Below are 13,809 nucleotides of genomic sequence, written 5' to 3'. Positions count from 1 at the left end.
GCAGAAATATAAGTGGTTCATTTGCTTATTTGAAGAAAACCAGATAGCTAAAATATGTAGATAACAAAGCTTTTGAGTTTGTTTTTAGTTGTGATTATCATCTTGCTCCCTTTATAGAGCTTGCTTTAAGACCAAACCAAGATCACCTAGGAAATCTGGAAGAATTGTCTCAATAGCTCAACCCTGGGTCACTTTCACCCATGAATATATAAGGGGTATAGACTTTTACATAATTTCATTTGGTATTTCAGGGAGTGGATCGTCCCGATATGCACAGATTGACATTGCAGCCACCGAGACAGCCCACAAAGTGGGAACGCAGCATGCTCAGTGCCGGGAGGAACGCCTGCAGGAGCTAGAGCAGAAGAAGAAAGGGCCTCAGCAGTGACCTGTCTAGGAAAGAACTTTTTGCTCACCATAAATTGGTACTAGTTTATCTTCCGAAAGATTCACACGTTATAAAAAATACTCATAAAAAAGCTGGCATTGCTTATTGCATTTATACCAGATTCATTCCAATATCTTGATTCCTAATTGGAAAGCCGGTAGCATGAGGGGGTGTGCGGTCTTTCTTTTTATTTTAATTTGGTTGTAAAGTCCAGATTTTTTTTTTTTTTTCATATGCAATGACAGATGTAAGTTACCTTTTTCTACAATTCTGAAGTCCTGGAAGAAACCTGGAACCAATTCCAGTGTTTATTAAATGGTGGCATTTTCTTTAAAAATAGAGAACTTGAATGTGTGCAGATAAGGGAATGTGAGTGTGTGTGTGTGTGGTATATGTACACATATGTTTGCATCTGTGCATATGTATGTATGTAAGCATACATTACTAATAAAATATATGTATATATTTGAGAGTATAAAATGTGTAAAACCTCTATTAATGTATTAATGGCTCTTACAAAAGCAAGAAAATTCAGTGCCTGATTTTTTGCAGGCATAGTTTTGTGCAACTTATATGCTTATTTATGGGCATGCTTAACTTTACCGATGAGTAAATCAGTTTTATACATCACCAAGAGTTCTGTAGCTTTGGCTAAAGGCTAAAGTTGCTCAGATTTAAAAGCTGCAGTGTCACAGACACATATGTATATGCATACAGGCAAGAGCACACACAAACAAGTTATTTAATTTAAGTATGCCTATAAACCAAAATAATTTGAAGGGACATTTTAGGTGCTTCTGTTCTTAAAAACCCTGTTTTAGACACCATAAGCTTTGATTTCATAGTTGCTAAGTACCTGTAATTCTTAGCAATTTTCCTGGAATTGAACACACATATCATGTTGAAAATCAAGTTTCAGGTTTCTTATACAGACTATCTTAAAATCAGGGTACTCAACAGAAACATTAACTTTTGAAAATTGAGACCTTTATTTCTGTCTCCAAAACCATGCCTAATGTAAACCGGCATCAACATTGGAATATCTGCCTTGAGGCTAAAACTTTCTCTGAATAATTCTCTGCTGTCCCTAAATAGCACAAAACCAATTCTGTGTAAGAGCGTGATGTCTTCAGCGATGCTACAGAAGTGAGGCACAACAGGATGTTCTATTGTAATATAGGTTTGTCCACAAGTCTTTCACATCTCGCTTTTGTACAGTGAGACGGTACGATTCAAAACTTGGCTTAGTTTCTGGTGTTGCATCGTCTGTGTAATTCTTCTATTCTACATATTTGCGCTGATGCAAAGTGCTATTTAAATAAAATGTTAATGGCAGTGACACTGCACTAACAAGCAGTGTACTTATGGAAAACATCAAAATTTTGGCCTGCAACAACATAATAGCTTTGGCTTCCAGAAGTTATCCAGGTTGATATCTCTGGTATCATGATTTTTTGATTGTGTCCTCTTAAGACAAAATATCACAGCCCAATTCTGTTTTTCAGATATGCATTATAATTCCTATTGCTGAGTGAACGTTTTGTGCCAGTGAGGGTTTCACTAAGTGATTGGAAGGAGAGGTGGGTGTTTGGTTTTGAGGCAGAATTTAGCTTATAAATTTATTTGAATGTAACTTCAACGGCCATGTAAATCTCTCAAATTAAAAAAAAAAATCTATTTCAGAGTTGACAATGGTCATTGTCATCTGTCCCGTGCTAGGATGTACTTTTCTGCTTATTAGCCTAGCATGTTTCTGAAGGGAAAAGAAGCATTTCTTATGAGATTCCCAGTTTAAAAGATTTTTCTTATTTGGCAGATGGACAGTGGTGAACTGCTTTGTAAACACGTATTTAGTGCAGCCGGAATGGCCTGGACTTACAGCTCCTTGGGACCAGGTTTATCTAACTGAACTGTTGTTCAATTCAGGATCCTCCACAGGGGGACTTGCAGGGTTAAATCTCTTGCTATGTGCCTATTTATATTTAATTTTTAAAGTGAGCATAGCTTGCCAGGCGCACTGAACTGCAATGTTTTCCATCATGATTTATAATGAATATTTCTATTGTAAAAATCTATTTACCAGCAAAATATATTACCCAGGTTCTCTACAAAGACTGCCTTTCTGTACATTGCTCAAAATTGCTTGCTTTGAATCCTGGCCTTGCAGTACGGGTAAAGATTTGACACAGTAGTATTTATCTTTTAAATTAGCTTCATACTCTCATGCACTAAATTATGTTTAGGATGCTGAAGCAGGAGGCCAAGCCTTACTGTTGCATCTCTTAAAACCTTGTTGGTTGTTGTTTTTGTCGGACCTCCCAGGCCTCCCTGTCAAGTTATAGGCTTGACATTTCTGTTGAAGAAACTAAAGTTTTCTCATTTGAACAACAGGACCTCACAGAAATGTAAAACCTTTTTTCTGAGTAAATAAAATAACGTGCCTTCAAATTCCAGTAGCAAACTGGGGAAAATGGAAACAAACCCATAATCCTATAATCAGGCTTGCGCTCACCATGTGGCTTCCATGGGTTAACTCTAGTACTGCTGTTAATGTGCAAATAGGGTTTATTCACACGCCTTGCATAAAACTTGTGCATAAGTAAGTGATCCAAAATACAGTTTGTGGTTGCTATAGGATGATTCCAGATTCAGAACTCTTTGCAAAAAACCCAGAAGTTCTCCCACGCCTTTGGAGATAAATGTGACTCATAACTTCTGCTGATAAAAACGAAGGCTTTGCTCATTTTTAATTTAACATTCTACCAGAGTCAGATCTCCTGCCCTTACCAGGAGTATGAAGAATTAAGTACCAGAAGAACAAAACAATGTGATGTGGCTGGTGATATTTCTGTAAGACGTTCTTGAAGTACTTTAACGCGGCAGAAGTGCCAGTTTGGGAGCAGAGCTCTCCGCGACACGAAAACCCAGCACAGCGTTCGGGCATAACCCTTAGCGTGTTGCGTCCGTACCTCTTTCTTTCTGACAGTCCTGCTCAGGTTACCGCCAAAGGTAACTGCTGCTTCGGTGGGTTTTATGGTGCTGTTCGTAAGCTGTTATGGAACATTTTTATATGCAAGTGTTTGGGTGATGGAATTTCTCCAAGTTGGCGTGTGCTGCAGGATGGAGGGCTGGAGTTTGGAGGAATTTCGTTGCCCAACAATGCAAATAGTTGTCTGGGTTTTGATAGCAGTCCGGCACCTAATTGTGGAAAATGCCAGGAGGTGTCTTTAGGCATCTAAATGTGTGTGCAAGTCTGCCCCAAGAGTTGTTTTTAGCAAATAGCTTGGAAAAATCCCTCATTTTTCTCTCTGCTGTAAACAAAACAGTTTTAATTAGTGTAGCTTGGAAAACTATACTCGAATTTGAATTATGAGTGATTACTTTTTTTTTATGAGATGCTGAAACATGCACCCTTCGGTAAGTACCTTTTCTAGTTTGTCTGAGATAACACACATATTATTGCTAAAATGACCACAGGAAGATGACACAGAATTCTATGGGTTACTGGCTGCTCATTTCTGTTAAAATCAGGAGTTTTTTTCAGATGACAGTACTGTTATATTTTTGTGTCACCTTTTATCTGGGAAGCTCCTCAGCTCTCATTCGGCCAATCATACAAACGTTATTTTGTAAAATAGGTTGAAAGGAAATGCTAATTTAACATCATACAGCAATAAGAACAAAGCAAGCAGAGTAAGGAGGGAAGAATTAGAAGTTATTAAAGGGAAATTTGTAAGGAGTAGCTCTGCAAACATGTCTTTTGAGTGTAGGTGAGTAGCATTAAAGAAAAGTGTAATTTTTAAAGAATTTGGATGGGTTCTGATGAGTTCAGTTTTATGCTCTCCCTGACCAGCAATATCGACTGAATGTTCACAAGTCCACAGGGCCTGATGGGATTCATCCCAGAGTACTGAAGGAGCTAGCAGATATTACGGCAGAACCCATCTTGATCATCTGCCAAAGGTCTTGAGAGTCTGGGGAGGTCCCCGCTGACCGGGAAGCTGGCCAGTCTAAATCCAATCCACAAAAAGGGCATGAGGGAAGACCCAGGGAACTACAGACCTGTTAGTCTAACCTCAGTACCTGGAAAAATAATGGAGAAGATCATACTGAGTAGGACTGAAAGGCATTTAAAGGACAGTGCAGTCATCATCAGGCACAGTCAACACGGATTCAGAAAGAAAAAGACCCGTTTAACCAATACAATATCCTTCTACAATAAGGTCACCTGCCTCGTGGATGAAGGGAAGGCGGTGGATGTAGTTTTTCTGTATTTTAGTAAGGTTTTTGATACTGTCCCTCACAGCATCCTTCTGGACAAGCTGTCCAGCTGCAGGATGAGCAGGTTCACGGTGCACCAGGTGAAGAACTGGCTGAAGGACAGAGCTCAAAGGGTTGTAGTGAATGGTTGCAGTGGATGCCAACTGGCCGGCAACCGGTCACCAGTGGTGTTCCTCAGGGTTCAATTCTCGGGCCGGTGCTGGTCAATGTATTTATCCACAATCTGGGTGCAGGAGTCGAAGGCACCATCAGCAAGTTCGCTGATGATACCAGTCTGGGAGGTGCCCTTGACTCTCTTGAGGGACCAGAGGCCTTGCAGAGGGATCTGGATAGACTGGAGCCTTGGGCTATGGTTAATGGGATGATTAATGGCTGGAGGGCGGCCCTGCAGGGAGGGACCTGGGGGTGCTGGTCGGCAGCAGGCTCAGCACGAGCCAGCACTGTGCCCCGGCGGCCGAGGGCAAACCGCACCCCGGGGTGCACCAGACGCAGCACGACCAGCCGGTCGGAAGAGGCCATTGCCCCGCCGCATTCGGCCTGGCGCGGCCTCACCTTGAGCGCTGCGTGCGCCTCTGGGCCCCGCCACTGAAGCGGGACGTGAAGGTCCCTGAATGCATCCAGAGGAGGGCCAGGGAGCTGGTGAAAGGCCTGGGAGGAACGTCCTGTGAGGAGCAGCCGAGGACTTTGGGCTTGTCTAGGTTGGAGGAAAGGAGGCTGAGGGGCGACCTCGTCGCTCTCTGCAGCTTCCGGAGGAGGGGACGTGGAGAGGGGGGTGCTGAGCTCCTCCTTGGGATCCAGCGACGGGCCGCGTGGGAACGGTTCAAAGCCGCGCCAGGGGAGGTGCAGGCTGGACGTCGGGAAGCATTTCTTTCCCGAGAGGGCGGTCAAGCGCTGGAACAGGCTTCCCAGAGAGGTGGGCGATGCCCCACGCCCGTCAGGGTTTAAGAGGCTTTTGGACAATGCCCTTAACAACAGGTTTTAACTTTTGGTCAGCCCCGAACTGGTCAGGCAGCTGGACTAGATGATCGCTGTACATCCCCTCCAGCTGAAAATACTCTGCTCTGCTCTGCTCTATTCTAAAAATGACAGGCTTCAGGGTAGCCTGACTCTGAGGCTTAGGACAGTGGTAATCAGTTGGTTACAGATTCAAAACTCTCCTATGGACTTTTCTTTCAAAGGCTGGGATGTAAGTGATGGGAAAACACATGTAAGTCATGTCTGGGATTCTGATACGATCTGTAGCTTTATAAGACAGTGGGCAGGTTTAGGACAGTGCAGCTGCCAAGTAAATTTTGAGTTTAGTCAAAACTTTAGGATGAGTGAAAGTTACCTTTAAAACTTAGTTAACTTTAAAACTTACTTGCTTTCAAACATTTGTCTGCATCAGAGCATCTAGAAATAATTCAAATTTATTATCCCACTGTGTACACAGAGGCGTATGTAACATCACCGTTTTACAGAAATAATAAGTGTCAACTTATTTGAGGAAGGTGCAGTAGGGGGGTGGGATCAGAAAGCAGATTTAGCATGACAGTAATTTGTCTCTACATTACATTATACTGTTGTGAAATCCCTAAAAAAAAAAAGAGCCCTAGCATCTGCTATTGTACAAGTTAAATTTTGCTCATCTGTGGGCTGAGCTGGCAATTTATGGATAGTTCACATATAGAAAATAGAGCAGACTGCACGCTTGGAAAGGAATCTGGCCTTTGGATACCGAAGTTTTATTATGTAATGAATTGCTCAGATTCATCACACATCCATGTCTTTGTCTGCTGCAGCTGGAAGATGTACCCCGTGGCCTGCCTTTGGCTGCTGTAACACCGTCCTTCTACTACCAACCCTCAGCAGCACTGGACACAAATTGGGAAGCACAGGAAAAACGGATATTGGGAATTTGATGGAGAAGTAGGTAGGTGTCAGCAGAGAGCTGGGAAGCAACGGCAATGTCCTTTGCCAGCTGTTGTACCGAGGGCGGAAGGGCAGCGGCAGGGTGACAGAAGAGTATATGAGGGTGTAAAACGTGGTTTGGGCCAGTGCTGGGGACCTGCCGGCTGGATCGTGGCTTCTTGTGCAAAGTGTGGTTGTAGCAAGGAAGTGGATTTTCCTGGAACAGGCCAAGGTTGCGGTTGTGTCCTGGGTCAAACAGAAGTTGTGCTGGCACTGTCTCTACCAGGCATGGAGCGGAAACTGTGGGATGGTTAAATGCTGGTGTCCACTCTAAAGAGACGGACTGTCGTGCTCCACGTGCGGCAGCGTGCCCCTCGTTGTCCTTGTGTCAAGTCACGCAAACGGTTCAAGTTTGTACTGTATATACGGTCTGGAGCTTGGACAGAATTATCCTCCGTGTCTGTTTTTTTCTCCTCTGTGGAAAGTATATGAAAGCTTTGTATGTATGTTGGGTGAGGGATGGCGGGAGTTGGGCCCTGCTGTGGAACAGAGAGTGCCCTAACTTGATGTGAAGGTGCACCTAATTCTGCGTTCTGCTATACCAGTGTTATCTACAATAGCTGGGAGATTTGCTAGAGATGGTTCAGGTCTACTGAAAGCCCAGGAACTGGTCGTAGCTGAATTTTTGCCATCTGTGCTTTTTACGGTGAATGCATGATACTGGTGACCGTAAGTGATAGCGGCGACAATGCATTTGCTGCGGTGACTGGACTTGAAGTCCCAGGAGAGCTGCTGTGGAGCTTTGCTGGCACTAGGTACTCTTTCCGGTGTGTGCAGCTCTGGCCAAGCCCTCCTTTACACCGGCAGCATTTAGCATGTTTAGACCCTCTCCTCGCTGCCCCTCTGGCTGGGGGAGTGTCAAGGTGCCAGCTGCAGCCTGCAGCTGGCCACATCTTCCCTTCGGACTGCGACGGGCGCCTGTCTCGCTGTGCATCAGCACGGCGCTCGCCCTGAGCAAGAGCCACTAGCAACTGGATAAAACAAAACCTGGTGGCCAAGCAGCAAGGTTGTCAACGTGAAAAACACCAAACTACTTATCCCCTGCTCTCAGTCTCTGCTGTGTCACTGGAAAGCTGTGAGAGGTCAGAGCTGAATGGGAGGAGTTGCTCTGCTCCTTGAAGAAGCTGGAGAGAATTCATGTTTTTCTCACTGTATGCTTGTGGCTGAGTATGCTCACTCCTGTTTCTTCTGTAATCCTAGATCTGTACTGCGGCAGTACTTTGATTTGGATTTCTGTCTGTCCTATTTGGTTACATTGGCGGTTTTTTTTTCTTTCAAAAATTCTAGCGTAGCTGTTTATACAGATGGCAATAAAATGAGAAAGAAAACAATTCCTAAGAACATCTCTGGAAAACCGTGTTCTTATCCTGAATTAATGACTAGCCATGAATGACAAATTTGTCTTGCAGTTCTGCAAAGCTCATTCCTCTGCAGGGGAACGAGGGTCAGTTTGCACGAGACCTGAAACAATTGATCAGTGGTGAGGGTTTAGCGACACCAGCAAACTGAGTCTAATGCAAACATTGTCTAAGACACATGCATCCTGTATAGATTGTGGCTATTAGTTGCTTGAAGATGGGCTTGGAGAAGGGTAACTCGAGTGTTCCAGACTGCATTTACCTTTGTGGAAGGTGTTCAAGCTGTTGGAATGTGTTTTTTTGTGTAAGACTCTCTGTCAGTTTGGTACAGATGAGGAAGAAGGTATAACCTGAAAAATTCCTAACGAAAATAGGGAGAAACACTGCATTTCCCACTGCCAGTGGTCTTGTTGCTGGACTGAAACGAGCAGTAACCCCTGATTCCTAAGCTCTTGCCATGGAAGTCTTTTCTTTCAGAGATGTCACTTCTTGCACATAGTTCTTTTCACTCCCCTTTTGTTTTCTTGAACTTCAGCACGGAACAAATACTAGATCACCTATGGCCCCAGAAACTGGTATGAATGAAGACCATGTACACTGTGACTGGGCATAATCAAAATTGTCAACAGGAGTCCCAGAACCTGGATCTGAATCGAGGCTGGAGAATGGACTCTTTCCCCACTGAAGTTAATAGTTCTGGTTCAGATGCTTCTTGAATTAGAAACTGAGGTGTGAATTTTGAGGTTAGACTCCCTGATCTAATGACAAGCATTACAAATTGTTTGGTTTCATATGCAGGTTTCCAGTTCTCAGTGTGATTCTTCTTAAAATAATGCAGCTCCCTTCCCTCTTTAAAGTTGCCTGGAAAACTATAACTGCAGAATATTAAATAGCATTTTATTTTAATAGGAGGCTTATTTCAAAGAAGTGATTCAACACTCACTTTGCCCTACAGAAATTGCCAGGTTTAAGTTACGGTAGACCAGTTATTGACAGACAACCTTTGAGACTGAAAATGATTAGTTTTATTAAAATGGATGCGTGCAGCTTTCTGATAAGTTAACACATCAGTGAAGGAACAAAATATCTACATGTTATATTAATGTATCCATTGTTTTTACGTTCACATGTTAAGCATTAGTACCTGTGTACTGCTTTCTTTTTGCTTTTGGGGCGTGCTCTTTCATTGAGTGGTGGGATAATACGAAGATTTGGATAGGAAAGTGCATTAAGGGCTATTGATAGAAGCATTTGGGTTACACTTGTTGCTGTACCAAATATGGCTCAACTTGAAATACTTACTGTGGATGAAAGTTTATAAATTTATTTTGGCTCAACTGGACAGATTTTATGAACGCTTCCATTTTATGACTGGATACTAGTAAAAGAAATCCATAGTCTTTCTTTCTGTAGATTTAACAACCTGCTTCCCAACAGGTGCAATGTGAATGGCCTGAAATACATGGTAACTGTGTGTTGTATTTGGAAATGCTGATACTGGTATTTAGGAGCTGTTTGTTAGATAACATAATGTATATGGAAAATGCAGTCTTCGTCTTTCATAGCTCCCTGTTCTCTGTTACAAGGGTAGGTCTGTTTGTATCGAAAGCAATGGTCTATTCTATTTATTGACTTTTATTTCATGACTTTTTAATTTATTTCTTCTATTCTCATTAAATGCTACAGAAATAAATGAAATATGATTTTAGAACTGCCTGTGTGCTACTTACTCGTACATTTTTGCGTGTGAAATGGCACTGTTCTAAACAAAGCGATCCGAAACCCAAACACCTCCCTGAAGGAGTGCCAAACGATGACAGGGCAGGTCTGTGGATGATGAGCGTGTTGTGAACAAAGCACGTGAGCTGTGCGTTGCCTCTGTCGATTAGTCCTCAGCCGAACGCTCTGCCTGGGCTCTCGACACGTGATCCTGGGCCTGCGGAGCAGCTCTCAGCAGCCTGGCTCCCAGGGCACTGCTCTGGTTTCTGGGCACTGTGGCATGCTGGATCCTGGCTGGGGATACACATTCTTTCATGGGGTGTAACTAACTGCACTAATTCACCTAACCTGAATAAAAGGCAGAACTGAAAATACGATGCGTTAGGGCCCCTCCCAGCTCGCTTTAGGGTCAGCGGGGTGAGATGCCCGCTTAAGCAGAGCTGCAGACCCCGTGCGCTGGGATGCAGGCAGCGTACAGACCCGCGCACTTCATATTCTGGAGCTGGGAGCTTGGGAGCTGCATTCTGCTCCCCGTTCAGGGCTTGAAGCCCTTCTGAAGCCCTCCTGAATGCCCAGCCAAGATCAGCTGTTGAGGCAGCCACATCCTGGAAACTGAGCTGGTTTATCTGTCTCTTGCTCCCTGCCACCTTCTGTGCCAAAGCCCCATCAAAAGCCGCATCACCTTGGCTAGCGGCAGCCTGACACACAGCATGCAGGAGAGCCCTGCCCAGGATCCTGCTGCCACCAGCTCCTCAGCACCGAGATCCCGAGATCCGTACCAGCAGGAACTGGGTCACTACCAAGAGGTGGGGCTAGAAACTCAGATGGCACCTCAGCTTATAAAATGTAGATGATTTCTACGTGGTGAATTTGAATACTCCGGCTATTGCCTGATCTGTCAGGCGTCAGAATCCTCTGGGAGGGGAGAGGGGAAATCGTTACAGCCCTCGTTACATCTGCCGTGGGGGCTGTTCCTTATTCGTCTTTGTAGAATGACGCGATCTTAGCTCCTCTGCCAGCATGTAGGACATAGTGTTTATTTTAACAAAGACTTGGTTATTTTTGTTGTTTTTAATGCCTTGTATATTTATTTCCCCCTCATTTTTACCCCCAACCTGTTCAATAAATAAAATCTGTCCTACATGAAATCACTGATGTTTATTTATTTAAATTGAGGTTCTTTTTCAGGGCAGAATTCAACAGACTGTATAAAACGTTGTGATCTTCTTTTTTTCCCTAAGAAATGCAGTTCTTTCCTCCTTCTTCTGCCCCCACTTTTGTATTTCAAACTGTTTCTCAGAGTGTTTTGAAAAAAATTGGTTTGAATAATTACAAAAAGATTAGATAAAACACTAATTAAGGAAGAGGAGAAGGTTCAGCCACTGTTTAAAAGCTGTTAGTTCTTTCCTATTCAGAAGTCTCTTCCATGCAGTCCCACCTATGAACTCCATTATTCACCTTTCACTAGGCACAGGACTGTAGATGTATTTCATTTATACCGTTCACTCAGCTTTGAACTTTTGTTGCTATCTACAGAAACACAAGAGTGGTGACTCAAGCTATTTTTTAACCTTTAATGTCTCAGAGACTACCCACTCCCATTATTTTGGCCATAGGAATTCTTTGGAGGCTTAAAAACTGCAATTATTAACTAACGTGTACATCTACTGCTGTGTGTGAGGTGCAGACTACAGAACTGTAGCTCTGTAGTGAGTGAAATCAGAGTGAAATCAGACTTTACAACTCACTACACTGTGCGCTGTCCCCAGATCTCAAAAAGCAGGGAAAGCCCCCAAAAGCCTTGACAAGAATGGAGACTATTAACAATGTCTTCCCTATGCTGTTGGCAGACTCTTAGCTACAGCCCCTTTCAGGGGGAAGTTGGATTCAGGGGCAGCAACCACTGCTGTTTAGTATTTTTTCTCCTCTAGGTTTGTGTGAAAAATCTTTGGGCTCGATGACTCATTAACAGCTATCTTAAATAACTAAAGCGAGGCGACTGTGCTGGCCCCTGTCTCCAATCTTTGCCACTGATGATCTGTGACTCGTTCCCAATTGTAAATTGCTGTGACATGTATTTTGTCAGCCTCTTGTACTTTAAAGTGCTTGCCAGGTGTTCTCTCTGCTGGAGCCTACCTGGCCTTTGAGCCCGATTACTGTCATGACATGGTGGGATGCAGGCAGCAGCCATGGCCGTGCGGTACAGCCATCGCCTCTGTTCACAGCCTGTGCTGAAGCAGTTCTGCACTGGGAGACAAGCATTATTACTGCTGATCTGACCCTGGTTACATGTTGCGTGAATCCAACGCACTGTGCTATTCCAAAATCCTTCAGAAATGCTCCAATAAGCATACTCTATTTCAGGTTCACACTGAAGTTGAAATCCAGCTTTCTGCTATGCCCTCCTGTGCGGAGCATACAGCTACTCTGCCCACCTTTATTGCAGGCTGAGATACTCGAATTCTTTCCTTTGTACAACAGACTCCCCCCAGAAGCAGTATCTGAGCATGCTCAGTAAAAGCTTTTCCATTCTTGTACAGCCCAGCTAGGATTGCTGTGCAGGAACTTGCTTAGTTCCTTTCCTCTGCTGATGTATTTAGCCCATGTGCTCAAATTCTTCACCCAGGAGCCAGTGGTGTGGGCCTTTCCACATCCAAGCTACAGCCACCAAACAACAAACTGACCTGCGGTACATGGATTTATTTCTTATTCTACCAAAGGGAAAACTGAAGGACATAGTGAAGTCTGCACCTTCCACACATAGCACAGAATACATTTCTATTCTGCATTCACCTCAGAAAATTGAAAAAAAATAATGATGTAAGACAATGCAGCTACTGCCATGTTAAAGAGGGCTGAACAGTCTGGGGAAGAAATGGTGTGTAGCATCTAGGAAAAAAACCAAACCAGTTTTCTCATATATGGGTTTTAGCTATTTTTGGGTTTACTTTTTTTAGCTTACCAGCCAAAGGGGACATACACCGTGAACTACATGAACTGAACCATCTCTTAAGGTGACTGCTAATAGTAATGGTAGTCTGTGTTTCTCATGATGGACCGATTCTCTGGAATATAAATAACTGTTAGTTTATGTTAAAGTAAAAAAAAAAAGCTTACTGCTTCAAAGAAAGATATTCAGAATCCCAAAGTAAGACTGCTATGACAGTTTTGATTCAGATCACTTGCACATTATGAAATAGTCTTTACATACAGAATTGTACTACTTTTAACCCACCACAGATCCAGAAACAGGATAAATAATATATAGAGTGGCTGATTGAATGGATCTCTTCAGTATTTCTCACGGAACAGTATGGCAAGTGAGGCTCAAGGACAGCTTCCTTGTGCAGCACACCACGGCACTGCAACGCATGAGTGACAGAGCTGCTTAAGCAAGCAGCTGTAATGATTTACCTACACCAGACCTTTGCCTTAACCTTGTTCCTGGAACGGTTTCAACTCCTTAGAAATAAAGGGTCAGCTTTATTACAATTATAGAAAATTTCAACACAGATGGCTAATGTTTGCCAAAGCTGTGATGCACAACAGAAAAATCTGGTCTCAAAAGGAAAAGCCATAATCTTTACTGGGGATTGTACTGGAATCTGTGCTCAAAGACAAGCTGCTTTAGAGAGCCTCCTGCCTAATCAGAACACAGAAACACATTCTCGTGGTGCAAAACTACCCTTCCTGTCTTAAAAATTAATGCATGAGTGAACTTTAGTTTAAGGGAATAAGCAACATGTTCAAAAGCCAGGTCTGGTTACTTCTCACTAAATGAGAGGGAAGAAAAAAAAAAGCCTCACCAGTATCTTGTTTGATTTTTTTAATGACTAAGTGCAACAAAACCAAGCAACCATGAACAAGATAATTGTACACATACATTCAGGAACTTCAGATGTGTTAGTCTGTAACTAAATTGTGTGCATTGGCCTCAATGTATGTTCCCTCCTTGCTCTTCCTCCCTCTCTCACATGAAGAGAGTCATACACAGTGCGGCTCTGAGCCACTACTCAAAGTCAGTAGAAATATAAATATTTTCGTTACCTTCAGTAGGTAATGTATTAGGCCAGGCACTGAAATAAAAGACTTTTCTGGCCTCTGTTTTAACTT

At 43.2% G+C, this 13,809-nt stretch overlaps 1 protein-coding gene across 1 annotated transcript in view; it reads left to right on the top strand.

The window, feature by feature from the left end:
- Positions 1 to 1,134, top strand: part of DOK7 (docking protein 7) — a 68,036-nt gene extending 66,902 nt beyond the window's left edge. The window contains exon 12 of the mRNA XM_081999440.1: positions 252 to 1,134. Within this exon, the coding sequence (XP_081855566.1) occupies positions 252 to 388 (137 nt within the window). The 3' untranslated portion in view covers positions 389 to 1,134. The remainder of the gene's footprint in view (positions 1 to 251) is intronic.
- The last annotated feature ends 12,675 nt before the right edge of the window (positions 1,135 to 13,809 follow it).

The sequence above is a fragment of the Phaethon aethereus genome (assembly GCF_964289735.1).
Source record: "Phaethon aethereus genome assembly, chromosome: 4".
NCBI lineage: Eukaryota > Metazoa > Chordata > Aves > Phaethontiformes > Phaethontidae > Phaethon > Phaethon aethereus.
This window is presented reverse-complemented; position numbering and strand designations above follow the sequence as displayed.